The sequence below is a fragment of the Drosophila novamexicana genome, unplaced genomic scaffold, assembly GCF_003285875.2.
Source record: "Drosophila novamexicana strain 15010-1031.04,08,12 unplaced genomic scaffold, DnovRS2.1 tig00000644-arrow-pilon, whole genome shotgun sequence".
Taxonomy (NCBI): Eukaryota; Metazoa; Arthropoda; class Insecta; order Diptera; family Drosophilidae; genus Drosophila; species Drosophila novamexicana.
In genome coordinates this window covers 2326922-2353141 of record NW_020824814.1, presented here as the reverse complement: position 1 = coordinate 2353141, position 26220 = coordinate 2326922, and the positions used below count along the sequence as shown (strand labels likewise).

Below are 26220 nucleotides of genomic sequence, written 5' to 3'. Positions count from 1 at the left end.
ATTAGATATACATATATATTTGTAGAAGAGTAAGCGTCTTTTTTAGCTGGAATATTACTCCGCCATTGGGGAGACTTCGGCATCGGTTGGCGGCAAGCGCGTAATGCTGAACGGCTGCTTATTGATGGGCATCATCTCAACCACCTGTATGGGCGGTTCCTCGCCGGGCTGCAGGGGCTCCTCGCCGACCAGTTTGGCCAAATTACTCTGAGCCCAGCGGCCGGCGCGACCATTAATGGTCTTGTCTTCGCAGACGCACAGGAACAGCGTATCGACCACCATCTAAAAGCAATCAGGGAGTTAATTAGCATTTCGTAAATTAAACAAAGAAATTACAGACGACAAACCTCGAAGAGTGAGAGCACAATGTGAGCTATGAAGAAAGCGAAGATAATAATCAAGATGACGGGCGCCATATAGAAGTTCAGGCCAGGTCTGTCCTTCAGCATAAAGATGCCCAGCAGACCCGAGAGCGCGGCAACCACAACTTTGCCCAGGAACAGAATAAAGTCGCCGATACTGTTAATTGTTGCCACTTGCAGCACGTTGGTGGCCATCGCATTCCAGGCCTGACAGATGAGAGAATGTATAATTAAATACAATTGATTATTGGATTATTAAAGCTAGCACATACAATGCCAGCAGCTGGACAGAAGTTGATGGACTCAATGGCCACCACGGTGTAGGCATTGTGATTAAGGAAGCGTATAAACTTCTCGAGCAGCCAAAAGCCGCAGATGCAGCACTTCAAGCAGCAGGCGGCGCACTCAGAGCCCTTGTCCTCGCCCTTCTTCAGCCTGTCGAGAAGATTCAAATTTACGAAAAGTACAGGACGAATGGCAAACAGTACAATACTCACTTGGCATACAGATAGGTCAGGATCAGACGCGGTATTTTGAATATTGTTATAACAAAGGAGCCCTTAGCCACAGTGCCCAGGTGATATTTGATCAGTTTGCCAATTGCATAAAGAGTTGGCGTCGTTGTCGGCTTGCCGAAGTACCAGAAGGCCACCGCGGCGGCCAGCGCGAATTGCTGGCAGGCAAAGATAAACTCAACCGTCCAAATCAATCCGACCACATAGATCCAGAACATGCTGCGCAAAGTGCTCGCATCCGCATACTCTATGCGCGTAATCGCTGTGTCAGGTGAGAAGAAACAAGAATTAGACAAATTTCCAACAAATATTTGCGCTGCACCTGCAGAAGCAATTATATATAATGCACAAGTAGCAAGGCATATAAGTTTTATACATAAAAATATATATATATGTATGTGCTTATGTATGTATGTATGTGTGTCTGTATGCGTGTGAGTGTGTGCGTGCGTGTATGTATGTATTTTTGTATATATGTATGCATGCATGATTGTTTTCTAGTACCAAACGCAGGCGAAGCTCAGTTGTCGCTGTCCTGCAAATTTGAATAAAACGAATTTTTGCCAAGTGCTGTCCTCCTCGATTCTCAAGAATTCAAGTAGACTCTGCTGTTTTCTGGCTAAGCTAGTAGTGTGTGCTTTTTTTTTGGCTTTTTTTTTGGTGGTTTTTTTTGGTGGTTTTTTTTTTGGTGGTTTTTTTTTGGTGGTTTTTTTTTTGGTGGTTTTTTTTTGGTGTCTGTGTGTGTGTGTGTGTCTGTATGTATGTATGTATGTATGTATGTATGTACATATGTATGTATGTGCGTATGTATGTAAGTACACATGTATGTATGTATGTATGTTTATACGTATGTGTGTATGTATGTACATATATGTGTATGCTACATGCATGCATGTTTGCATATATTAAAACATACATGCATACATATATATAAAAACATGCAACAAGCATGCAGCATGCACACAACTTTTACATGCACAAATGCATGTATATATGCGCATGCATGCATGCATATATTGATATATGCACAAATGCATGTATATATGCGCATGCATGCATGTATACATGCGCATGTATGTACGCATGTATGCAAATCGGACAAAACTGAACGTGCACCTTCATCAAATAAGGTAAGACAAACATATAAAGTATTTTATACAAAGATAAAACGCCTAGCTTCGGCATGCCGAAGACTTAATACCCTTGCATCTGGCACTTAAGCATATTTTAGACAAATAGTGTATGTACATAGAGTTTAAAGAACAAAAGAAAAATTCCGAATTGGGGGATTAGATTAGGATGAAGGATGACATATCACTTACACATTAACATAACCAGTGTTTTTTTTTATCAACCAACAACCAAAAATAAAAGAATACATTCAGGATTAATATTTGAAGTAAGTCCTGGGCAAACGCATCACAGTTAATAAATATTATCTAAATGTTGTATCGTTCATTTAAAGTCTGGCAGAGCTATTAGGTATAAAAGTTAGGCTCTGCAAGCTTCCACAACATGTTTAAAGCTCACTTAGGTTAGCAAGGAGCTTAGTTTAGGATCTTAGACTGGTTGCTTACTTCTCTCATCGCCTCCGGGAGCTGTCTGATTGAGCAACATGGCCGCCGCATTGGCCGGCAGCGTCGGATGCACGGCATTGCTGTGAAACGGTGCGATGGGGCTCTGATCGGGCGTGGTGGCGGTGACCAGACAAATGACGACAACAACCCAAAAGGCCAAGAATGCAATCAGCACCAGAAATGCCAAAAGGGGGGCGATCAGCAGGCCTGGTAAATTCATCATGCAAACGCCGGCCTCCTCGAAGAGCGCAGCCAAGCCGGAAAGTTTGTTTTTAAGGAAATAAATGACGACCAGCAGAATGACCTGCAATGCAAGATAAATATATCACAATAATTGAGCCACTTAATCAGGTACTCACCATGGTGATGGTGGCCAGAACGGCAAGCGTGAGCACCGCCTGCTGATTGCGCAGAAACTCCTCCAGCTGTGAATATTGCGTGTTGCCCGTCTTGTTGCGTATGCCATAGTAGGCATACCAGAGCGCGCCAGTCAGTCCAACGCTGGCCACAATTACCAGCACGCAAATAAGCCAGGACACAATGCGGGACAGCCAATGCATCATGGTCACCAAAGCAATCGAGATGACTGCGCAAAGATAACATTAATGCATATTAAGCCAGAAATTATGATAATTGTGGACACATACGCAGGGAAACGGCGCAGACAATGGCTATTATATGCCAGGTGGAATAGATGTCGCCCAGAAACTGTTGCGCCACATCCCAATTGTTGAGCATTTTGTACATTTCCTTCACCTCCTTGCTGGACTGCTTGGGCACACAGCGATGCAGCACGGGCGAGCTAAAATATAAAAGTAGTTAGATAAGCTTGAAAATCATATGCAGCACAGTTACCTCTCGAGGACGGGCAGACTGGGACATGGGCCAAGCGTGTTAAAGATTTTGTCATCTTTGGTCATGCCCGGCCTATCGAGCTGATCCATATTATAGTCATATTTGCAGAATTGGGCGCCGGTTTCCGTAAAGTATTGCTTCAGCTCCCTTGGCTGACTGAGCGTGCGCTTGGGACAGCTTTTAACGCAGATCTTTAAGGCCTTCTTCAGCTCCTTAACGTCAAAGTAAAACAATTCCGGCTTGTCAATCGTATTCATGCCCGACAAAGGAAAGTTCTGAAAACGTTCATTGTGCTGAACACCGCAGGTATTCCCAAAGGAATCATAGCCATTGATCAGACGCAACGGGTTGCCAAAAACGAACGAGAATATCGCAATGACAATCTGCAAGCAAAGTAAACATATAATGACAAATGATCTAATCTATATGCAAATATCTCTTATATGTCTAGGTAATTGCCACTGTTCGAGTTGGGCCAACGCCCACGCTACTTGGCATGACAAGCGGCATTCTCCGAAAGACATGGGAATAGCGTGTCCTAAACCTATTTAAAATTATAAGGAACTTTAATAACTGTCTGTGTATGCATGGGCAAATCCCCTGCCTAAACACATAATTCATCATGGCCAGCTTTTCATTAGTAAAATTAGTAATTCCATGCTCATATGACGGCGATGACGACACACGCTTCAGTTCCCTCCAGCGACCCCCCCCCCCCCCTCCCCCACACCCCTCTCCCGCATCCATGTATCAGTCTGATTAATCTGCGCAGCTTTCACTTTCTCTCAGCATATTTGAACAAATGCTGCCTGCACACGTTTCTGCATTATATACACAGCTGCAAAAATGCATTAAATTTTATTTGTTCAACATATTTACCAGAAATAGCCAAAACAATATGTAAATAGCCAGCCAGAAGACGTCCGTGCAGGAGCGGTATTTGGGTCTGTTTCGATTATTTGAGGCTTCGCTTTCGCCATCCTTGCTCTCAGCACAGCCCATGTTCGTATTTCGCTTTATATATAATTCTTAATATTAGTTTTAACTTAGATTTGTTGAGCCAAACAATTATTGTTTTTCTTTTTTCTTCACAACCAAAACCGCGACTAGTCTGACCTGCCAGGGCTGCAGACGTCAATAGCGATATTGTTATGCAAATATCGATATGCAATATGCAAAATAATCGATAAGTATTTGAAGTTGAAACCTATCAAAATAACTTAACGTCATTTCAAACACTCCGTTTCACTGGTTTACGCATAATTTATTCAAAGTTCGAGTTGATTAAACTTGTTGACTAATATGTAACTTATTTCTTACTCGTAAGCTTAATAAATGTTAACAAATTGTTACTTAGTTTTCATAACCTGAAGCTGACGAAAATAATTTACTCTGTGTTTGATAAACAAATTGGAAGTTCGTATACATTAAATAAAAAAATCCTAACTTACGTTTGGCAAATCGCTTACAAACTTTGCCAAAATACTACAGAAATTGTCATTCCAAAATTGTTCGTTTTCTGTGCAACTGCTAATGAACAATTTTCGAACAAGATTTTGTACGCGCCAATTTCTAATACTAAATTTGAATGCTCTTAAATTTCCTACTTATCAATAATTATGTTAAAGACACATTTTTAAATCCACACATTGTCAAATCTGTTGCTCATTCTTCACTTAATCTCACTTCTCAACCGTGACCTTGATGCCACCTTTAACGATCGCCTCCGCCGGCGGCTGTCCAAATCTCCGGCTCTGATTGGAGCTGCCGCTCTTGCGGCGTATGCTACTGCTCCCATTGGATCGGGGCTTGGTGGCGTCGGGCACCGGCTCGCTTTGACTCTGGCTGCGCTGCGACTCCGGCTCAAAGTCGTCGGGGATTGGCTTGTAGGTGCGTATGCCGGAATTGGAGCGCACGGGCAGCAGCGTGACCAAACGATGTGGACTTGGCTCCGTGGACGTTGCCTCGGCAAACTGGGAAGTCTTCAGCAGCTCCTCGTACTTGAGTGGATCCACCACCTCGACCTCCGCCTCGCCGACCACGGGAATCGCAGCCCCAAGCACTTCAGTGGATCCATCTTCCATAAAACTAGACATAGGCCGGATAAATGGTTCACGCTGCTGCAGCGGCAGCTCGACAAAGTTCTTGACACTGGACTCCATTATGGGAGCCGACGTGGTGGTTGTCGTCGTGCTAGGCTTCACCTTGGTCTCATTCCGTTGACCGTGCTTCAGTTTGTTTTGCGAGAAGGGCGGAAATTTCATTGGCGCACTCGGCGTGATGCCCAGCTTGGAGGCGAGCGTATCAAAGATGAGGGATATGTCCTGTATATTGCTGGCATTGTTGATCCTGGTCTTGATATCGTGCAGCGTAAAGTTCTCCGTCTTCTCCACGTCCTCGGAGACCCAAGCCTGCAGCGTCTTATTGAAAACCTTGCGCATATTGCCGCCGTAACCGAAATTAACCGGCGCCGAGCTGTTCACGAACTCCCACTTGGAGTGCGAGGGAAACAAATTGGAGTCGTCCAGCATGGTGGGTCGCTCGCTGTTCGGACGTATGCGATTCTTCTTGGTGGAGCTAGGCGCAGTCGTGGTTGTCGTTGTTGTTGTGCTCGTCGTGGAGCTGGTCGAGGAGGAGCTGGTCGTCGTGGAGGAAGGCGCATTGCGCTGCAGTATCAGCTCCTTGAGATTCATAAAGTTGGGCTTGGGCTGGGCAACATTGGGAGCTTCCAGTTCCACCTCCGCTTCCTCCGGCTCGATGCGTGACTCAATTCTCTCCGGCTCCGGCTCCGGCGTTGTGGTGCCATTTTCCTCCTTGGGCAGATTCAGCAGCTCCATGAAGAACTCACCAATCGTGTCGGCGAGCACAGAGTTTTCCGTGGGCTTCTGGCCGGGCACAGCGGGTGCCCTGGTGCTGCTATCCAGCTGGATCTTCAGCGGCGTCGTCGAGCCCGAGACTGTCATCGTGCCCAGCTTGGTCGTCGTGGTTTCCAGCTTGGCCTCCTGATTGGTGGCATTCTCCTGCTTCTTGGCAATGACCCCGCCGCCCAGATGCTCGAATTTGCCGCTGCTGCCCTCAATGTTGAACTGCAGCTTGTTCATGCCGCCCACCGTGGGATTGATGGGCCTAAAGGGCGGCACGATCACATCATCGATCAGGGGCACCGGCAACGGATGCGGCTCGACGAGCGCCCCGCCCAACCGTTCGATATTCTCGGTGCCGGGCATGAAGACGGGACTGCCGAAGTTGTGATAGAAGAGCATGTCCTGCTCCTGCTGCGGCTGCGGCTGGCTGGGCATGTCCAGTTTGCCGTCCGGTTTGCGAAAACCGGACATGGACATAAACGGATCGAGGGTCACGCCCATGGCGGGCATGGCAGCCGCCGGCGGCGTCGGATTATCAGCTATAAAAGGCAGCTCCAGTTCATCGATGCGACGCTGTGGCAAATGGTTGACGGTGGGCGTGGGCGTGGGCGTGGGTGCGCCTCCCAGTCCAGGCAATGTTTTGGTGGGAAAAGCCGGCGGCGGACCCGGCAACAGTTCCGGCACCTCGCGATGTATGGGCCGCCACGGCTGTGTGTCCAGTATGGGAAATGTGGTAAACAGATTCGCATCCAATTTGGGCAACACAACGGTCGAGGAGGCGGGATAAGCGAATGACCCCGGCGTGGTGGTCACCGGAGGCGTCACTGTAGTAGTTGTCGAGCTGGTTGTGGGCTTGGGTGTAGTCGTGGTTGTTGTGGTGGTGGAGGGTGTTGTGGTTGACCTTGCGGTTGTTGTGGAGGTTGTGCTTGTTGTGGACGGAGCTGTTGTTGTTGTGGTTGTTGTGGTTCTTCTTGTCGTGGTTGTCGTGGGCTTTCTGGTGGTTGCCCTGGTTGTGCTCTGCCTGGTGGTGCTGGTGGGGCTCTGCGGCGTTATGGTCGTCAGCTTGTCCACGCTGGGCTTCTTGGGCTTGACGCGCAGCGAGTAGGGCGTCACCGCAATGGACTTGGGCGGCAAGCTGCTGCTGCTGGTGCTGTGATAGGAACGCGTGGGTGATGTCTTTTTGCGAGCGATGTCCGCATCCGTTTTGGTTATCTCAAAGGAACCCTCGAAGGAGCCCTGGATGACGGGCGCGTTCTCCACATCAATGTCTGGCTCATCATCCGGCGAATGCGGTCGGACAGCCGGATTGCGTGGCTTGGGTGTGCTCAGCGCGGAAGGTTTTGTTTGCAGTTGTCCAGCGGGTGGCGTGCCCTTCTTCATCAGACGCTTCTCCAGCTGCGTTTGGCTGGTGGGCACGGTTTGCTGCAAGAGTTGGAGGAAGATGGGTTTGGTCAAGGATCTCAGCTGCTTAAAGCTGGCCGCGCTTACCGCTTCCTTTAGTATAGCTGCAGAGCGCACCACCTGCTCGTCCAGGATGCGCTTGATCTCCAGGGATTCGGTGTCCAGGCGCAGCGAGCGGTAGAGCGATTTGCTGGCGGATGTCTCCAGAAATAGCGACTCCTTGATGTACTCCTCCACGCTGAGTATGTTCCTGCAAAGGAATAAGCAAATGGCTTAGCTTTTGGCTGAGAATTCGGTGCTCGTCTACTCACTGCGGCAGCTTGCGCACGTCCAGGAACAGGCGAAAGGAGACCTTTATCAAAGGACCCTCGCCGAAGCCCCAGACATCCGTGCGGAGCGGCTGCAGTCCGTTGTCCGTTAGGGCGCGCTCCACGAACCGCTTGTAGAAGTCGATCTTCTGCTTGTAGGTCGTCGTGTGGTTATACTTCAGCCCGGTCGAGTACAGATCCCCCTTGGCAATGCGAAACGAGCCCTCAAAGCCCAGTATAGCTGCAAGCAAGGAAGTTGAATCTCACTCCGATCTCCGATCCGATATCTATCTGCCCAAATACTCACGATCCTCCAGCGTGGCCTTGATCGAGCTGAAGTAGAAGGCCAGCCCGGCTATGGAGATCACGGCCAGCAGCACAATAAACGCGGCCGTCGTTAAGATAATCGAGAAGGAACGATTCTTTGGATAATGCGCATGCGTCTTGGTCGAGAACGTCGAAGGCGCTATATTCCGTCCGTCCCGCCAAATGCCCCACGTATTATAGCCATACTGACTGTTGAGGCTGTGCTCGTTCGTGTACGAAGGCTGCTTGTTCATGTGATAATAGGCGCCCAGCTGGGAGCGACGGCCCAGCGTGTTCTGATAATTATATTCGGAGGTATTCTGCGTGGATGCATAAAAGGGAATTTATATGATGAGTTCTGTTTGTGAACCATGTGAAAGGTTTAAAGGGCGTAGATTTTGTCTGGAGACGAGTCGATTCGAAGTCCAAATGAAACCCAAACCCGTATCATCTTCTCAGACATCCAGCTTCAGAGACAACTAACGAAGTTCGAACTAGATTTCTTGAACCATATTTGATGCCCGTTTTTGGTAAGTTGAATATAACTAAAGCTAAATATGAACTAGAAAACAAGCTTGTATGCATAGGATATGGATGGGATGTATGGATAAGATATTTGATATTAATTTGGGATGTCTATAGAGGATATTCGAGGATACAATTTTTAACATGAATTTCGACCAAAAAAGATGTTCCCAGATTTAATAGCCAAATTGATAAAGAGGCCAAATTATGAACAAAAAGTCAAACCACGACAAAATCGGTTGAGATTTGACCGAGTTATGGGGTTGGGAAATTTTGATCCATGTCTCTATATCTTGGGGTCCGATTTAGACATGAACTTGGACCAAAAAATATGTGTTCAGATTTAAATGCCAGATTAATCTGGAGGGATTCCCATGAACAAAAAACCAAACCTCGTGAAAATCGGATCAGATTTGACCGAGCTATGGCGGTGGGAAATTTCGACCCACGTCTATATACGAATCTTGGGGTCCGATTTAGACATGAATTTCGACTAAAAAATATGTGTTCAGATTTAAATGCCAGATTAATCTGGAGGGATTCCCATGAACAAAAAACCAAACCTCGTGAAAATCGGATGAGTTTTGACAGAGTTATGGGGTTGGGAAATTTTGACCCATGTCTATATACGAATCTTGGGGTCCGATTTAGACATGAATTTCGACTAAAAAATATGTGTTCAGATTTAAATGCCAGATTAATCTGGAGGGATTCCCATGAACAAAAAACCAAACCTCGTGAAAATCGGATGATATTTGACCGAGTTATGGGGGTGGGAAATTTTGACCCATGTCTATATACGAATCTTGAGGTCCGATTTAGACATGAATTTCGACTAAAAAATATGTGTTCAGATTTAAATGCCAGTTTATTCTAGAGGGAAAACCATGAACAAAGAGTCAAACCTCGACAAAATCGGTTGAGATTTGACCGAGTTATGGGGTTGGGAAATTTTGACCCATGTCTATATACGAATCTTGGGGTCCGATTTAGACATGAATTTCGACTAAAAAATATGTGTTCAGATTTAAATGCCAGATTAATCTGGAGGGATTCCCATGAACAAAAAACCAAACCTCGTGAAAATCGGATGATATTTGACCGAGTTATGGGGGTGGGAAATTTTGACCCATGTCTATATACGAATCTTGAGGTCCGATTTAGACATGAATTTCGACTAAAAAATATGTGTTCAGATTTAAATGCCAGATTAATCTGGAGGGATTCCCATGAACAAAAAACCAAACCTCGTGAAAATCGGATGAAATTTGACCGAGTTATGGGGTTGGGAAATTTTGACCCATGTCTATATACGAATCTTGGGGTCCGATTTAGACATGAATTTCGACTAAAAAATATGTGTTCAGATTTAAATGCCAGATTAATCTGGAGGGATTCCCATGAACAAAAAACCAAACCTCGTGAAAATCGGATGAAATTTGAACGAGTTATGGGGGTGGGAAATTTTGACCCATGTCTATATACGAATCTTGGGGTCCGATTTAGACATGAATTTCGACTAAAAAATATGTGCTCAGATTTAAATGCCAGATTAATCTGGAGGGATTCCCATGAACAAAAAACCAAACCTCGTGAAAATCGGATGAAATTTGAACGAGTTATGGGGGTGGGAAATTTTGACCCATGTCTATATACGAATCTTGGGGTCCGATTTAGACATGAATTTCGACTAAAAAATATGTGTTCAGATTTAAATGCCAGATTAATCTGGAGGGATTCCCATGAACAAAAAACCAAACCTCGTGAAAATCGGATGAAATTTGAACGAGTTATGGGGGTGGGAAATTTTGACCCATGTCTATATACGAATCTTGGGGTCCGATTTAGACATGAATTTCGACTAAAAAATATGTGTTCAGATTTAAATGCCAGATTAATCTGGAGGGATTCCCATGAACAAAAAACCAAACCTCGTGAAAATCGGATGAAATTTGAACGAGTTATGGGGTTGGGAAATTTTGACCCATGTCTATATACGAATCGTGGGGTCCGATTTAGACATGAATTTCGACTAAAAAATATGTGTTCAGATTTAAATGCCAGTTTATTCTAGAGGGAAAACCATGAACAAAGAGTCAAACCTCGACAAAATCGGTTGAGATTTGACCGAGCTATGGGGTTGGGAAATTTCGACCCATGTCTATATACGAATCTTGGGGTCCGATTTAGACATGAATTTCGACTAAAAAATATGTGTTCAGATTTAAATGCCAGATTAATCTGGAGGGATTCCCATGAACAAAAAACCAAACCTCGTGAAAATCGGATGAATTTTGACCGAGTTATGGGGTTGGGAAATATTGACCCATGTCTATATAAGTACGAATCTTGGGGTCCGATTTTGACATGAATTTCGACTAAAAATATGTGTTCAGATTTAAATTCCAGTTTATTCTATAGGGAAAACCATGAACAAAGAGTCAAACCTCGACAAAATCGGTTGAGATTTGACCGAGTTATGGGGTTGGGAAATTTTGACCCATGTCTATATACGAATCTTGGGGTCCGATTTAGACATGAATTTCGACTAAAAAATATGTGTTCAGATTTAAATGCCAGATTAATCTGGAGGGATTCCCATGAACAAAAAACCAAACCTCGTGAAAATCGGATGAAATTTGACCGAGTTATGGGGGTGGGAAATTTTGACCCATGTCTATATACGAATCTTGGGGTCCGATTTAGACATGAATTTCGACTAAAAAATATGTGTTCAGATTTAAATGCCAGATTAATCTGGAGGGATTCCCATGAACAAAAAACCAAACCTCGTGAAAATCGGATGAAATTTGACCGAGTTATGGGGGTGGGAAATTTTGACCCATGTCTATATACGAATCTTGGGGTCCGATTTAGACATGAATTTCGACTAAAAAATATGTGTTCAGATTTAAATGCCAGATTAATCTGGAGGGATTCCCATGAACAAAAAACCAAACCTCGTGAAAATCGGATGAGTTTTGACCGAGTTATGGGGTTGGGAAATTTTGACCCATGTCTATATACGAATCTTGGGGTCCGATTTAGACATGAATTTCGACTAAAAAATATGTGTTCAGATTTAAATGCCAGATTAATCTGGAGGGATTCCCATGAACAAAAAACCAAACCTCGTGAAAATCGGATGAAATTTGACCGAGTTATGGGGTTGGGAAATTTTGACCCATGTCTATATACGAATCTTGGGGTCCGATTTAGACATGAATTTCGACTAAAAAATATGTGTTCAGAATTAAATGCCAGATTAATCTGGAGGGATTCCCATGAACAAAAACCAAACCTCGTGAAAATCGGATGAAATTTGACCGAGTTATGGGGTTGGGAAATATTGACCCATGTCTATATAAGTACGAATCTTGGGGTCCGATTTTGACATGAATTTCGACTAAAAAATATGTGTTCAGATTTAAATGCCAGTTTATTCTAGAGGGAAAACCATGAACAAAGAGTCAAACCTCGACAAAATCGGTTGAGATTTGACCGAGTTATGGGGTTGGGAAATTTTGACCCATGTCTATATACGAATCTTGGGGTCCGATTTAGACATGAATTTCGACTAAAAAATATGTGTTCAGATTTAAATGCCAGATTAATCTGGAGGGATTCCCATGAACAAAAAACCAAACCTCGTGAAAATCGGATGAGTTTTGACCGAGTTATGGGGTTGGGAAATTTTGACCCATGTCTATATACGAATCTTGGGGTCCGATTTAGACATGAATTTCGACTAAAAAATATGTGTTCAGATTTAAATGCCAGATTAATCTGGAGGGATTCCCATGAACAAAAAACCAAACCTCGTGAAAATCGGATGAAATTTGACCGAGTTATGGGGGTGGGAAATTTTGACCCATGTCTATATATGAATCTTGGGGTCCGATTTAGACATGAATTTCGACTAAAAAATATGTGTTCAGATTTAAATGCCAGATTAATCTGGAGGGATTCCCATGAACAAAAAACCAAACCTCGTGAAAATCGGATGAAATTTGACCGAGTTATGGGGGTGGGAAATTTTGACCCATGTCTATATACGAATCTTGGGGTCCGATTTAGACATGAATTTCGACTAAAAAATATGTGTTCAGAATTAAATGCCAGATTAATCTGGAGGGATTCCCATGAACAAAAACCAAACCTCGTGAAAATCGGATGAAATTTGACCGAGTTATGGGGGTGGGAAATTTTGACCCATGTCTATATACGAATCTTGGGGTCCGATTTAGACATGAATTTCGACTAAAAAATTTGTGCTCAGTTTTGAATGACGGATTAATCTAGAGGTCAAATTATGAAAAGAAAACTTAATCTCATGAAAATCGGATGAGATTTGACCGAGCTATAGAATCGAACCTAAACTTAAGGCAAGGAACTAGTTCAAACGACGAACCAAATTAACGATATTTTTTTGTGTTTGCAGCCCTGGCTTGAGTTCGCATTAACGCTTTTTTGAAAACCTTTTTGAGGTTAGGTAGTTGGAAATTGTAGATTTCTTTTCGAGCAGGGTATTCTGCAGTCGGTTACAGCTAATGACAACTTTTTTATATATTGATTCTTTTCGATGGAGTTGAAAAGTGTGTTTCTAAAGCGTGTCAGAGTGTTGGTCTCTTGGTCGGCCAACGAAAAACAATTAATCGCAACTAATTAGTTAATTGTCTAAGCACTTGGCTAATGAGCTAATGAGAGGGCAATGCGAAACTTTCTCAAATTTCCGCTAGACCCTTCTGCATGCTTTCTTTCTACAAATCTTTTATTTCGATTTAGACTTGATTAGATTTGTTCAGCTAAGTTCTAACGGTTTGAGGCACTTGAAATCGTGTGATTCTTTATCTAAATTAATTATCATTAGCTAATTAATGTTGTCATCAGCGTTTTACGCATTTAATTCTCAATTCCGGCAGTCATTGCACTTTGCAGATAACAAAACTCTCTTGGAACTTTTGACAGAGCTTGGGAACTTTGACGGGCTTGATATCTTGTTGCTATACCCTGTATATTATTTTAAAGATGTGTTTAATTTCTGCAAACTTATGTAACAGACAGAAAAAAACCTTGTTCTAAGTATTTTATTAACTAAAATGATGCGTTGAGTTTTTTATAGCCGTGTTCGTCTAAAAATTGGATTGAATGCGTAAATCTCAGCGCTAGAAACTTTTTCATCGATAACGCGCTTCTTGTATCCGATAAATATCGTTTCATCTGCCCGATAAATATCGCGGCATATGCTCGATAAATATCATTTCATCTGCCCGATAAATATCGTTTCATATGCCCGATAAATATCGCGGCATATGCCCGATAAATATCGCTTTCTATTTTGTATGAAGAACTTTTTTGTTTATCAAGATATCTTGACCAAATTCGGCATTTATTAGCTTTACTGTGCTCCTCATATATATGCAAAATCCCAACGACATCGGACCACTATATCATATAGCTGCCATGGGAACGATCAGTCGAAAATTAAGTTGTTGTGTGGAAAACTTTTTTGCTTTTCAAGATATTTTGAGCAAACTCGGCATTTAGAGATTTCATAATGCTCCCTACATTTGAGCAAAATCTGGTTTACATAGGTCGACTATATCATATAGCTGCCATAGGAACAATCGGTCGAAAATGAGGTACTTGTATGAAAAACTTTTTTGTTTATCAAGATACCTTAAGCATGCTCGGCAAGGGTATTAAATATTCGACCCTTCTTTCTCGTTTTTATCTCAATAAATAAGCACTTGTGCGTTGCGTACAGGGTATCTGCTAGCTGTCCCTTGTCGACTTTTTTTTTTTTTTTTGATTTTCCCCAATTGCCCTTTAACAGTCATTAGCTGTGGGGCATATACAGCCTGTCTTTACTCTACCAATCTAGCTTCTCTCTTCTCTCTCTTCGCTCTTCTCTCTTTTGCTCTCTTTCATTCTCCTGCCCCCACCCTCCCTCCCCCTTCTCTCTTGGTTGTTAGCTGGCCAGGTAATTGACAACCTGTTGTCGCAACAGCTGTTTCTCCCGGCCTGGCCTAAGCAAAATTCTTGTTAGTTTCCTTCTCCCTCTTCGCGTGCTCTTCGTTCTGTTCTGTTCTGTTCTGTTCTGTGGGTTCCGTGTTCGGCTGCTCTAGAGGTTCTCTAGAGAGAAAGTCATTCACCTTTTGCGTTCATCGCTCGTTGAAATTGTTTGACTTAATAACTAACTTGGCATCTGGCTGTGGCCGAGGTTTGAAATTCGACAAGCCTAAACAAATATGCAGTCGAGTTCTTTTATTTAACTGAATAAATAGAAAACACACAATTTTCTTGTGAGTTTATGTAATGCCTCAGCTTATCAAGAGTTCTTTATGTTTCTCCCGTAATTTAGATATTTAGCCCAGATTTTTGTTCTTGTCATGCAAATTAGCTTCTAATATTATTCACAGTCGAGTTGTATAACAGTTAAACGTTCTCTCACAATGATCTATGGACTAGATATAGCTGGGTTGGGCTGCGAGATTGATTATACGAACCATTTGCCGACATGTCTGCGTTCGATATATATCGCTGACGCCGGACAAGCTCTGGAAGTACTTCTTGGTGCCGTAGACTGTGTCCATCTTGGATTAGTTATCTGGAACTCTTTGTAGCTCTTGATTTGCTCTAGAAAAAAAAGAAAAAGAAATAACGGTTATTTACAGTGTTGTACAGCAGAGTTTTTTCAAGTGATTTAGTGGTTCCATTAACTGACTCGAACCTTTTACTAATTCATTTATCGCAGTGAACCATTCGTTCCCAGCTGATGCTTCGGACTCAAGTCTTATACTAGTTCATTTGTTTAAGTTCATCTGTCTTAGTGAGCTAGTCGTTCCATGAATTGAACCGGGAGCTGAATCAAACTCAAAACACCCTAGTTCATTTGTCTCAAGTGAGCCAGTCGTTGCCTGAACTGAACCAGCTACTGCTTCGGACTCAAGCCTTATACTAGTTCATTTGTCTCAAATGAACCAGTGTTTCTAGAACTGAACCAGCAGCTGCTTAGAGCTCGACTCTTATACTAGTTCATTTATAATTAGTTTCTATATATTTGGCAAATACTTCACTTTCATTAAAAAGTGGCATTTGCTTTCTTTTGGTCGAAACTTTAAGCTGATTGCTTCATCAGAGTTTTTTTTTTCCAGCACGCCAAAAACTTCCGGTGGCCAAATAACCGGCTCATCCTGTTTATCCGGCCTATGGAAATTCTCACTTTTCGCCAGGCAAAGGAAAACCAAAAAAAATAGAAAGAAAATAAAAAGAATGACAGAATATTGTTATGCACCAACTTGTCAACCGGTTTAGTTTAAACAAGAAGAGTTGCTCGGCTTAATTTTGAATTAACTCAAATAGATTCTGTCTTAATTGGCAAAAGCGAAAGCTATTCCACAAAAATCAAAACACAACAAATTTGTTTACCTGAGCCCCAAAACTAATTGGAGAACAACAAATTCAAAACAATTGTCTTGGAATTTTCACTCATCTTGAGCTTGGGAAATAAATACAAACAAAAATGCAGAACCCTCAACATAGTCGAGTGGCTTTTTACCCAAGTACAAGCCGAAGATGAGCCAAAGAAACCAGTTCTGGGTCTCGGCCTGGCTTGGCTTGGCTTGGCTGGGCAGGGTTATTGCTCGTGCCACCATCCCATATACATGCCTCGTATTTATTTTTCTTTTTTCCCCCTATGTATAATCAAAGCTTACAGAGAAACCTGTGTAAAAATAGATGCCAGGCATCGAGCACTAAAGAAAAAAAATAATAAAAATGATGGTCTTATGAGTTTTGAGCTCGTCTCTGAACTGTCAAAAGTAAAAGTTCTGCCTTGGTATGCGCTGATGATGACGAAGATTTTGTTGTCCCAAAGTTCAATGTTGTTGCTTGATGGAATCTTCAGGTGAAACTAATTGGTTTTGCCTTTTTCAGATACATACCCAAAGATAATATTGAAAGCTTTGCGTTAATCATCAGCTTCGGAAGTTAATTAAATTTTAAGGTTAGTTTTTGAAACGAACCAGTTCGAATTTAATTCACTTCGAAAAGTATTCATATACTCGCATAAGTCTTGATTTGAATAAGTTAAAAAAGTTTAATTAACTCTGGGAAAGTCCCTAAAACTGTTTTATTTAAGTGAATTCCACATTTGAATCCAAGTTCACGAACCAATTGAAAGAGCAAGCCTTTGCTTTTGCACCGTGAACCGAACTAGTTCGTTTTCTTTTGGATTTCCAGGCATCAGGTAACGTACAGCTTTAGCCTAAATCTTGTTTGACTTTAATTTGCTTATGGCAAATGATTTAGTTAGTAAATAAAACGGCACATTTTCCGCATGAGGTAAACAAAGAAATTAACATAATGCGCGGATAAAAACCAGCGCCAAAAACGCGCGGCGATGCAGAAAACGCTTCCAAAGTATAAGTATAAGTACAATTAATGTGAACACAGACAACGACACACTTATACGTATACGTATAAGAACTATCATGAGTGTGGCCAGACTGACTGACAGGCAGGCAGACAGACAGACAGGCACTTAACTGTAGACACACACATACATATGTACATATGTGTGCATGTAAGTGCTGCCAGAAAAACGCCTGGCGAGCCATTGCCATTGCCATTGGGTTGACGTTGACCCAGTTGTGCATGCGCGGTGCGGCGCGGCGCGCAGCGGGCGTCAGCCGAGAGCCAAAAACAGTCAAGAGTCAGCGCTTGAGGCGCAGGCCCAGACCCCAAAACTGGAAACCTGACCGTTTGCGCGAGCGTGCGTCCGTGTGTGTGTGTGTGTTTATGGAGAAAGAACAAATTGAATTACATGTACATGTGCATGTATGTGCGTGAAGAAAAAAAAATAGTTAAAAAAGAGACGACACTCAGTCGCAATTCGGCGGCATTAAGACGTTGTCAGCGTCGTCCACGCATAAGTTGATTAAATTTCTCGCATTAGCCGATTTTCTCCCATTGGTGAAATTGTAAAAGCAACAACAACAACAACAAAACCTAAGAATGATTGATGAGAATTTGGTCAGCCGAAACTCTAACGGAAGCCATGCAACCTGTTTGGTCCACATAACCATTGTTGAATTGTTGAACTGGCGTCGCGGCAGGCGTCAAAATGCGCACGCTGGCATTAACATGTGAAACGATTTTTTTCGACCAGATTATAATCAAGCACATCCACTTTCAATAATAATGGCCACACAAAGTGTCAGCGCCGAAGAAAGTGAAATGTGAACAACATTTGGACATTTCGAAATGCTTATCAACAAAAATATAAAAAAAAAAAACAGTTACAGTAAAACATGCCAGCGAAATGGAAAGTTTACTTTGAAGCGCAACGCGCATCTTCGTTAAAACTAGAAGATCGAAAACAAAAAACATTCCAACAATGCAACAAAAAAGTTGACAACTCAAATTTCCCAAAAAAAAAAAAAAATTTGAAAGTATTTATTTATTTATCTTTCTTGGTTTTCGCACAGCAGATTGTTAGAGATGTCATAATTATTCGCTGATTTATTGGTTTAGATCGGAGGAACTGGAAATTTAGACGAAATTTATGCAATCCATTGATTGGCTGAATTGTGGTAAAAGTAGGCAGCTGGCAATATAATGAACGCACTCATGAATGAAAATAATTGTATAATAGTATAATAAGTAATTGTTGGGACGCATACATGAATATGCAATATGCAACCGTTTGCAATTTCATAATCATTCTAACGGCGTCCTCGTGAGCGCCTTACTAGAGCAGAACAGCAACAACAGCAACAACAACAACGGCGGCGGCGGCAAGAGCCCGCAGCGAGCATTGCCAGCGCTCATAAACGTTGAGAGGTGGCAACGCCGCACGCGGAACCTGCCAAAAGTGCATTTCATTGGCAGATGACAAGCGAACGGAAAGCGACGATGACGATAAAAGCACTACGACAAACTCTGCACGCGAATGAGAATTACATAGTTCGTTTGGGGTTGGGGGGGTATTCATTAAATGCATTAACCGTTACGCTTTAACCGGCGACCAAACTAAATACATATGTATGTAATTAAAGGCAAACAAATCTGACAGCGCTGCCGCGCGTTCCCAGCCCAAAAATCATGTGTGTGTGTGCGTCTGCTTGTGCATGTGTGTGTGTGTATAGAGGGGAATAGAATGTGGCTGCGCGCGGGAATTTTAACTGTAGCGAAAATGTGGAGTCACCCTGTGTGTACATGTATTTAATGTAGTTGTTGTTGTCATTTGCAACCGCTACACTGACTGCTAACAGTATTGGTCTGCGTGCTAAACGGTTTTTAATTAATTGCAATTTGTAGTGTCACCTTGTTAAGGTATTTAATGTAGCTGTTGCTCAACGTTAAACTGAACAACTTTTATGTGTGAGTTTAGGTAAGTGCGAAACGGTTTTTTTACAGTGCTGTATAAGGCCGTTTGTTGTCGTCAGCAGCTTTTGTCAGCAGTGCTGCCAGTCAAATTGTTATTTTCAGTGCTGATTAACTAAAATCAAGTTGGGGCAAATTGAAAAAGAAAAGAAACAGCTGTGATATCTTCTCCAATGCAAATAGGAAGCGTCAAGTGTGTTTAGTATGCAGCTAGACAGCTCGCAGATAAGAACCAGAGAGTTCCAAGTGCAATTAGTGCCACGATCAAAATGCACGACACGCAGATGAGCGAATGCATTTCATTTTCTTTTTTTTTTCTCTCTGTCTGCTTTTTCTTCTGCTTCTGTGTGTCTTCTTGTGTGTGTGTGTGTGTGTGTGTGTGTGTGTGTGCCTGGAAATTCCAACGAAGTGCATTTGCTTTACCGCAACGAACTCGGTCGCTTTGGGGTCGATTTGCGCTCTCTCTCTCTCTCTCTCTCTCTCTCTCTCTCTCTCTGTTGAAAAGTGCGGCCCATTAGCTGTGATTTTACATCATTTGAATGCAATTTAGCTCTGCAGTTTAGCGTTATGTTCTATTTCGCCCGCGACGCAATCCCGTCGATTCCGAGCAGTCTGTCATTTTGAGGCTAAAGCCGACATTAGCTGCATTGTCCGAGAATCGTGCGCCGACCAGGTGAGTCAAGAGCCGGGGGCAAGGTGGAGGCCAAGAGTGGGGGCCTATCAATGGTAATTCGGGCCAGCTTGGGGCTCATAATGATGTTGAATTTCTTGCCAATTTGCGAAGCCACACGGCCCAGCTCTGCGATCGTGTGGGTGTGCGGGGGAAGCGCAGGGGGAGCGGGGGGAACACCCAAAAGCCGCTTAACGAGGCGAAAGTGTAAATATATGTAGAATTTTGCCCAAAAACGAAATCAACCAAAAAAAATAATTAAAAAAATGTACATAATTTATAATCGACGTCAAGTTGGCGCCGCGCATTTTTCTATTAGTATTTCTCTTTTGATCCACTTCCGAAGCGCCGCGCGCGAAACGAGTGAAAATGAAAATTTCCGCCCAGAAGTGTGGCCAATCGAGGAAAATGCTGTGCACGTCAGGCCAAAACAATTTTGGCCTTGATTTTTGGAGTGCGTCTCGGCTCGACGTGTGAGTGTTTCATGATCTTGGCCAAATCTTTCGCAAGCACTTTCACATTTTCATGTGCATCCCAATCAATGAGTCGGTCGCCAGATCTATTCGGGTCGCACGCCAGCACTTCCTTCGTTTTGGCCAAATGGTAGCAATTTCCGTTTGCAAAACGTTCTGATACAATCACCTCCGGTCGCCCGCTGTGAATCAGATAATAATAATAATGGAGCTGTGCTCTGCTCGGCTCTGTTCAATTGGCCCAGTTCGCAAATGTGGTAATTGCGCGCGGTTAGCGACATTTAAAGCCAAATGCACAAAGAACAACGTTCTGCTGCTGCTCCCCCTCCCCCCTCTCCCACTCTCTTCCTCTCTCTCACCTGTTGCCCCGCCGTGTTTTGGGCCAAGTTCTTTTGTGTTTGCCGCCCTTTTTCTGAACTTTTACCATTAAAGCCGTTTTCTCATTTTCTAATTTTGTTGTGCCCGTCTTTTATGGCCAGTTTCATTTGCACAAAGCCATCATTTTTAGCTTTGCTTGGTTTTTATTGCTCTTGAAAAACGAAAAAAAAAAACTAAAGCAATTTTTTTGCTATTTCTTTTGGCTGTCGGGTGTCGATTAAATGCAACCAGTTTTGTACCTTCGACCACTTTTTCTAGTTTAATGCATGTCCAACTAGTTTATGACCGCGGGGGGCGGGGGGTCTAACCTGACAGCAAATGCAAAATATAAGGGGGGGCTTTGTCTTACCAAAATGTGATTTCTGTTGAGTTCCAATTGGATCCAGAATTGCGTTCCATTTGTCCAAGTTCTAAGTCGTAAATGCCCAATAAGTATTCATTTGTTGTTGCTAATAACTATTTTGTAAGTTATAAAGCACATTCAACGATTTTAACGGTATATATTTTGCACAATCAACGGCTTATAAAGTTAGCGCAAACATTTTCAAATACAACTGAACGCGCCCGCAGCTGAACGAAAACTGAATCCAATTGGAGCTGCAATCACAGTTACACTCATCTCCAAAGAGAATTGAAGATGAGCAGCAAAGAGAAATTAACAGTTGCGCAGGCGCAACACTCACTCTCACCATCGCTCTCTCTCGCTCTCGCTCACGCTCTCGCGCGCTCTCTCTGTTGCTTTTCTACTTTCGATCAGGTTGGCAGGCCCAAGCGTAGCCTCTGCGGCGCCAAAATCAATTCTTAAGCAAATAATTGACATTAATTGTAATACATTTGAAACGAATACAATTTATTTATACATTTTGCTGAACATGCTTTAAACAACAACGGATTTTTAGCCTGTTATGTGTGCCAGTTGATTGTGCAGTTAGCCGTCTGCCAGTTGGTTGTCCCACGACTTGGCAATCATGGCGAGGGCATGACGCTTTAGTTTGGGGCCAATCAACGGATTCATTTGGGCCATGTAGCAGCAGAGCCAGAAGAGCCAGCAGCAGGCTGCGGTCAGCATCAGAATGCAGCGTATCAGATTCTGATGCGGGCCCTTCGGAGTCATAATGGGCATACCGATGCCCACAGCTCCCCAGACGGCCGTGAAAAACAATACCGGAAAGAATGCAGCGCCCATATTTGGCTTAAAACTACTTCTTTTTTTTCAGCTGCAAAGTCGCACAATTTATAAATTTTGCAAATACACTTTTGAATCGAGCTAAGATTTTGCTTCCAATCAGAATAAATATTCGTAAAATCAATAAAAAGCCGATAACGAAATGACGCTTGTTATCGATACTTGTAGTCGACCACCTACTCGATACAAAGGGCTGTTTATTACTTGAGGTTGTGGTGGCAGCTGAGGCTGTGGTGCGTCGCAGCTGAAATTTTATTACACATAATTTCAACGCGTAACTAAATAACTTTTATACATTAGGTAAGGTAATAGTTAACTAGCAGCTAAAATAGTGGTTGCATCTCTAATTGTGGCTGAGAAAAATCAGTTTTGTGTTTGCAGTTGACCTTGGCTGTTTATGTTATCGTTAAGTTATCGATATTTGCTGGTGCACAATTTAAAATTCAGTTCTAGATGATTAACTGGACTTGCAGTGAGTTTGTCTGCACGGAGGCTGGCTGTGGTAGGGTATTCAACACCAGGTGGACACTAAAGCGACACTCCTCGACGCACCGGCAAGACACAAATACGACGCATGACTGCAAACAATGCAATAAAAACTTTTCCCGCAAAGATTCCCTGGATCGGCACAATCAGTAAGTTATCTGATTTCTGTTGAAATTTTCATTAAATCATGTCTTCTATCATTAGAATGTGTCACAGCAACATACTGTTAATGTATATGTGCTCGGTGGAAGGCTGCGGCAAGCTTTTTAGTCTTAAATCCACGCTCCATCGTCACAAATCCTCGCATACGGAATGCTTCACTTGCGAAGAGTGCGGCAGCAGCTTTACACGCAAGGACAACTTGACAAGACATAAAACGTAATACACTTTAACCGTTTTTTTTTTTTACTTTTTATATAAATTAATTTTCATAGAATTCATACAAAGAATCTGTCCAATAATTGCGAGGAGTTCAGCCAATCTCTAGAGAATACCCCTAATCTGCCGGAGTCAGAGACAATTGCATGCAAGGGAGGAGGCGATCACACCTATGCACTGTTAGCTAGTTAATTCGTGCAGTCTATCGGAAAACGGAATCAATAGTGATGCAACAGTGCGCACAGAATTTATCGATAGTTATAACATTTTTGTATCGCACTAATAAAGTAACAAGAAAATTGCCTTTTGTATAATTAAACGCGAGTGCATAGAAATTTGGCAAAATGACGATGCGACCAGATGATCATCGCAGAAAATGGGACAAGAACGAGTATCAAAAACTGGCCCAAGAGCGCCTGCTCAATCAGACTGCACCAAAGGACGAGGGTAATGCCCTCCCACTGACATTGCAGGGAATCCTTTTGTTAACCGTTTTCCATTTCTATGCCACAGAGCCAGTGCAGCGGGAGAACCTGAAGCGACGCGACTACAAGGTTGATCTGGACAGCAAATTGGGCAAAAGCGTTGTGATAAACAAAAACACACCTACCTCACAATCGGGCGGCTACTATTGCAATGTTTGCGACTGTGTTGTCAAGGATTCCATTAACTTTCTGGATCACATCAATGGCAAGAAGCATCAGCGCAATCTGGGCATGTCGATGAAGGTGGAGCGCAGCACCGTCGATCAGGTAAAGGATCGCTTTCAGCAAAACAAACAGAAAATGGCCGAGAAGCAAAAAGACTACGAACTGGAGAAACGGCTGCGCGAGGCCAAAGAGGAGGAGGATCGCTACAAGGAGCACAGAAAAGAGAAGCGAAAAGAGCGCAAACGCAAGGCCGAGGAGAACGATGAGTTTGCGGCCGGCCTGCCCGACGACATGGCCGCCATAATGGGCTTCTCCGGGTTCGGCGGCTCCAAGAAAAACTCATAGGCCTTCGCCCTTATCTAGAATATAGAATATAGAAACATTTTTCTACCAACGAAACCCGTTTACTGGGCTAATCGCTGTGACTGTGATTGGTTTGCGACATTTATTTCATTATATATATATATATATATATATATATTTATATGTATAAGACAATTTTACACCAGTTATTGTATTGTACAACAGCTCGATCAAGTAATCATTTAATAAGCAGTTAAAATGCAGAAAGGACTTGAACCATTTTTGTTCTCTCACTAATTCTTAAACTTAAAAAGACCCAAAAAAAAAACACACACACACACTCGAATACCATTTTTTTTGTTGTGACTGCCAAACCCAATCATACATATATTGAGCGGGGCCTTAAGTAAACACGAAGCCATGTTCAATGGGTATGTCCCAGGGAATGCTAAAGAACTCGCCCGGCAGCTGTGTGCAATGCGACGAGTTGTAATCGCGTAAATGCTTGCGCAACTGAGAATAACAATAAAATATCAATAAGAAGCAATAAATGAACTTAACTTAATTGAATACTTACCAAAAACATGGCCATTTGGCTGCGCATCTCATCACTGTAATCGGCTCCGATGAGCATGGGAAATGATTTGCCCTCGTCGGAGGCATAAGTTATCAGGCGCGACATGCACAGCTTCTCCTCGGCAACGGTATAGCTATAGGATTCCAGCTGCTTCGAGAGCAAAGCCTTGGCCAGCGACAGCTGTGTGGAGCCAAACAAGTTGGGATAACGATACTTGAGCACCGACAGCGCCAGATAATTGCCTCGATTCGTATCGATGCGATTGTCCCTAAGGAAAACAAATACGTTATTGATTTAAGCAAGCAAGTCAAGCGGAACGCTTACTCGGCAATTATCTCGTCCTCTGTGCGGCGTATTAAGAGTAATGGTCCATTGTATTTCTCTGCCAGTTCGGCATTATTCAGATTACAATATTTACGTATGGCGACGCGAACAATGCCGCCCAGGCTAGCGGGCATGCGCGGCTGGGCCAGGTAAAGCACATCGTCGAAGGTGGCGTCCAACACCTGAAATTACACAAGAGCGTGAAATTGGTATACATTTAAGAGTGGATCATCTAGCACGCACCACTCCCTTGACATCGGGATATATGGAGGCGGCCCACAGGGTGCTGTAGCCGCCAATACTCCAGCCATATAGGATGACATCCTCGACAGCAAAGCCCAGATGATTGATGGCAAAACGCACAACTGCATCGATGGCATTTTTATCCTGTTCCGGCTGCGGCTGACCCGTGCTGCCGGCAAAGCCCGGATGATTCCAGCCGAGCACCGAGTATTTCAATGCAATTGGCGTGGCCATGATGCCCACCTCATAGAAGCCAGCGTTGCCCTCGGAGCAGATGACCAGCGTCTTGCCGTTGCCGACATTGTCGTTGCGATTGTCAATGAAGAGTGTATCGATTTCGTTGGAATCAATTGTTTTCACCTTATAGCGTATGCCGTTGTCCTCCTCAATCAGTTTGGCACGTCCCGCGATCAACGCGGGTCCTGCAAGAGACAAGGATTAATAGGCATATGGCTACACACAGCAGGCGGAACATACTCATGAATTTCTGCAGCAGCTTGACGGAGCCGGGATAGATCATGGACAGGCCAAAGGTGTGTATGGCCACGTAGGCGATCAGCTCGCAGGGCAGTGTGGCAATGCTCAGGCTGTCGCGTCGGATTGCCGTGGTGGTTGGCTTCTTGGCATCGCTGTGGAGGAAAACGGTAGTTGGTTTGGCGCCAGCTTAGACGGCCTCCGGGGCTTGCCACACTCACCCCGCCAAGGCTTTCACATCGAAGTCCACGGGCCAGGCCGAGAAGTCAATGTCATAGCGACGCAGTGCATCCGAGGAACTGTTGACTTTCGCCAACGTCAGCGCATTTATCATGCTCGTATAAGCGCGCGATTGACGGCGACCAACGCCGCGCATAAACAGCGATATGATGACTATCAGACCCACGCTGGTGGTGAGCTTGGCCAGCGTCGGCATCGAATCGGCCACAAAATAGCCGCGTCTATACAGGAATGTAAAGATCAGCGGCGACGTGTAATAGCTGACGGACCACACGACCGACAGCTGTAACAAGTTAATCCGCATTAGTTTAATTATACCAACCACACACACACACACAAACAACACCCACCGTCGACAAGATTTGTTCACCAAACTTTTCAGCTGGGCCGGGCTCGTACATTTTCCGCTGCAATGACAAATCGGTTGGAAATTCTCATATTACCACACGGCGTGCGTCTAACATACCTGTGGCTCGTGCACGCCTCTGTACTCCATGTACAGCTTTGGCCCGAATATGTAATTGAAGAAACTCATCTTGAAATTGGTTTTGCGTCTGAAAATATTTTGGTTTTTTTTTTTCTACTATTTTATTGAATTGTGAAAGTTAGGGCCACTCGAACGCAATTTCAATATGAACTGGTTCTTTTTGCTTGCTAGAGATGGGCGCGTGTTTCTGCAGTTACGTTACGTGTTTTGGAATGCAAAAATCGAAATTTTATTCTACTTCGTCGTGCG

General features: G+C 43.5%; 5 protein-coding genes across 8 annotated transcripts; 1 reads left to right on the top strand and 4 right to left on the bottom strand.

Moving 5' to 3' along the window:
* Nucleotides 1–35: 35 nt before the first annotated feature.
* On the bottom strand, nt 36–4420 carry LOC115762822 (CTL-like protein 1). The gene is made up of 9 exons (XM_030705183.1): nt 4189–4420; nt 3310–3692; nt 3102–3256; nt 2814–3040; nt 2455–2758; nt 860–1139; nt 635–797; nt 348–569; nt 36–282 (listed from the first exon to the last, which is right to left on the bottom strand). Exons 1-9 carry the CDS (start codon nt 4309–4311, stop codon nt 55–57), a joined length of 2085 nt encoding a protein of 694 aa, XP_030561043.1. The 5' UTR covers nt 4312–4420; the 3' UTR covers nt 36–54.
* On the top strand, nt 1674–23755 carry LOC115762825 (zinc finger matrin-type protein 2). 4 transcript variants are annotated; one of them, XM_030705188.1, is made up of 5 exons: nt 22016–22109; nt 22191–22444; nt 22500–22673; nt 22730–23120; nt 23187–23755. In XM_030705188.1, exons 4-5 carry the CDS (start codon nt 23018–23020, stop codon nt 23666–23668), a joined length of 585 nt encoding a protein of 194 aa, XP_030561048.1. In that variant the 5' UTR covers nt 22016–22109; nt 22191–22444; nt 22500–22673; nt 22730–23017; the 3' UTR covers nt 23669–23755. The 4 variants fall into 4 exon arrangements, with proteins under 4 accessions (XP_030561050.1, XP_030561048.1, XP_030561047.1 ...); XM_030705187.1 differs by having other exon boundaries at nt 22177–22444; XM_030705190.1 differs by lacking the exons at nt 22016–22109; nt 23187–23755 and adding an exon at nt 1674–1688 and having other exon boundaries at nt 22257–22444; nt 22730–23012.
* LOC115762821 (flocculation protein FLO11) lies at nt 4683–15309 on the bottom strand. Its single transcript, XM_030705182.1, has 5 exons — nt 15223–15309; nt 8190–8508; nt 7886–8123; nt 7662–7824; nt 4683–7595 (listed from the first exon to the last, which is right to left on the bottom strand). Exons 1-5 carry the CDS (start codon nt 15307–15309, stop codon nt 4992–4994), a joined length of 3411 nt encoding a protein of 1136 aa, XP_030561042.1. The 3' UTR covers nt 4683–4991.
* Nucleotides 21453–21908, bottom strand: LOC115762826 (V-type proton ATPase subunit e 2). The gene has a single exon (XM_030705191.1). The coding sequence runs from the start codon at nt 21807–21809 to the stop codon at nt 21552–21554; it is 258 nt and encodes an 85-aa protein (XP_030561051.1). The 5' UTR covers nt 21810–21908; the 3' UTR covers nt 21453–21551.
* An 80-nt stretch (nt 23756–23835) lies between the features above and the next one.
* Nucleotides 23836–26218, bottom strand: LOC115762823 (phosphatidylserine lipase ABHD16A). The gene is made up of 8 exons (XM_030705185.1): nt 25951–26218; nt 25835–25891; nt 25466–25767; nt 25248–25399; nt 24771–25192; nt 24528–24709; nt 24204–24471; nt 23836–24139 (listed from the first exon to the last, which is right to left on the bottom strand). The coding sequence occupies exons 1-8, from the start codon at nt 26017–26019 to the stop codon at nt 24029–24031; spliced, it is 1563 nt and encodes a 520-aa protein (XP_030561045.1). The 5' UTR covers nt 26020–26218; the 3' UTR covers nt 23836–24028.
* Between the last annotated feature and the right edge of the window lie 2 nt (nt 26219–26220).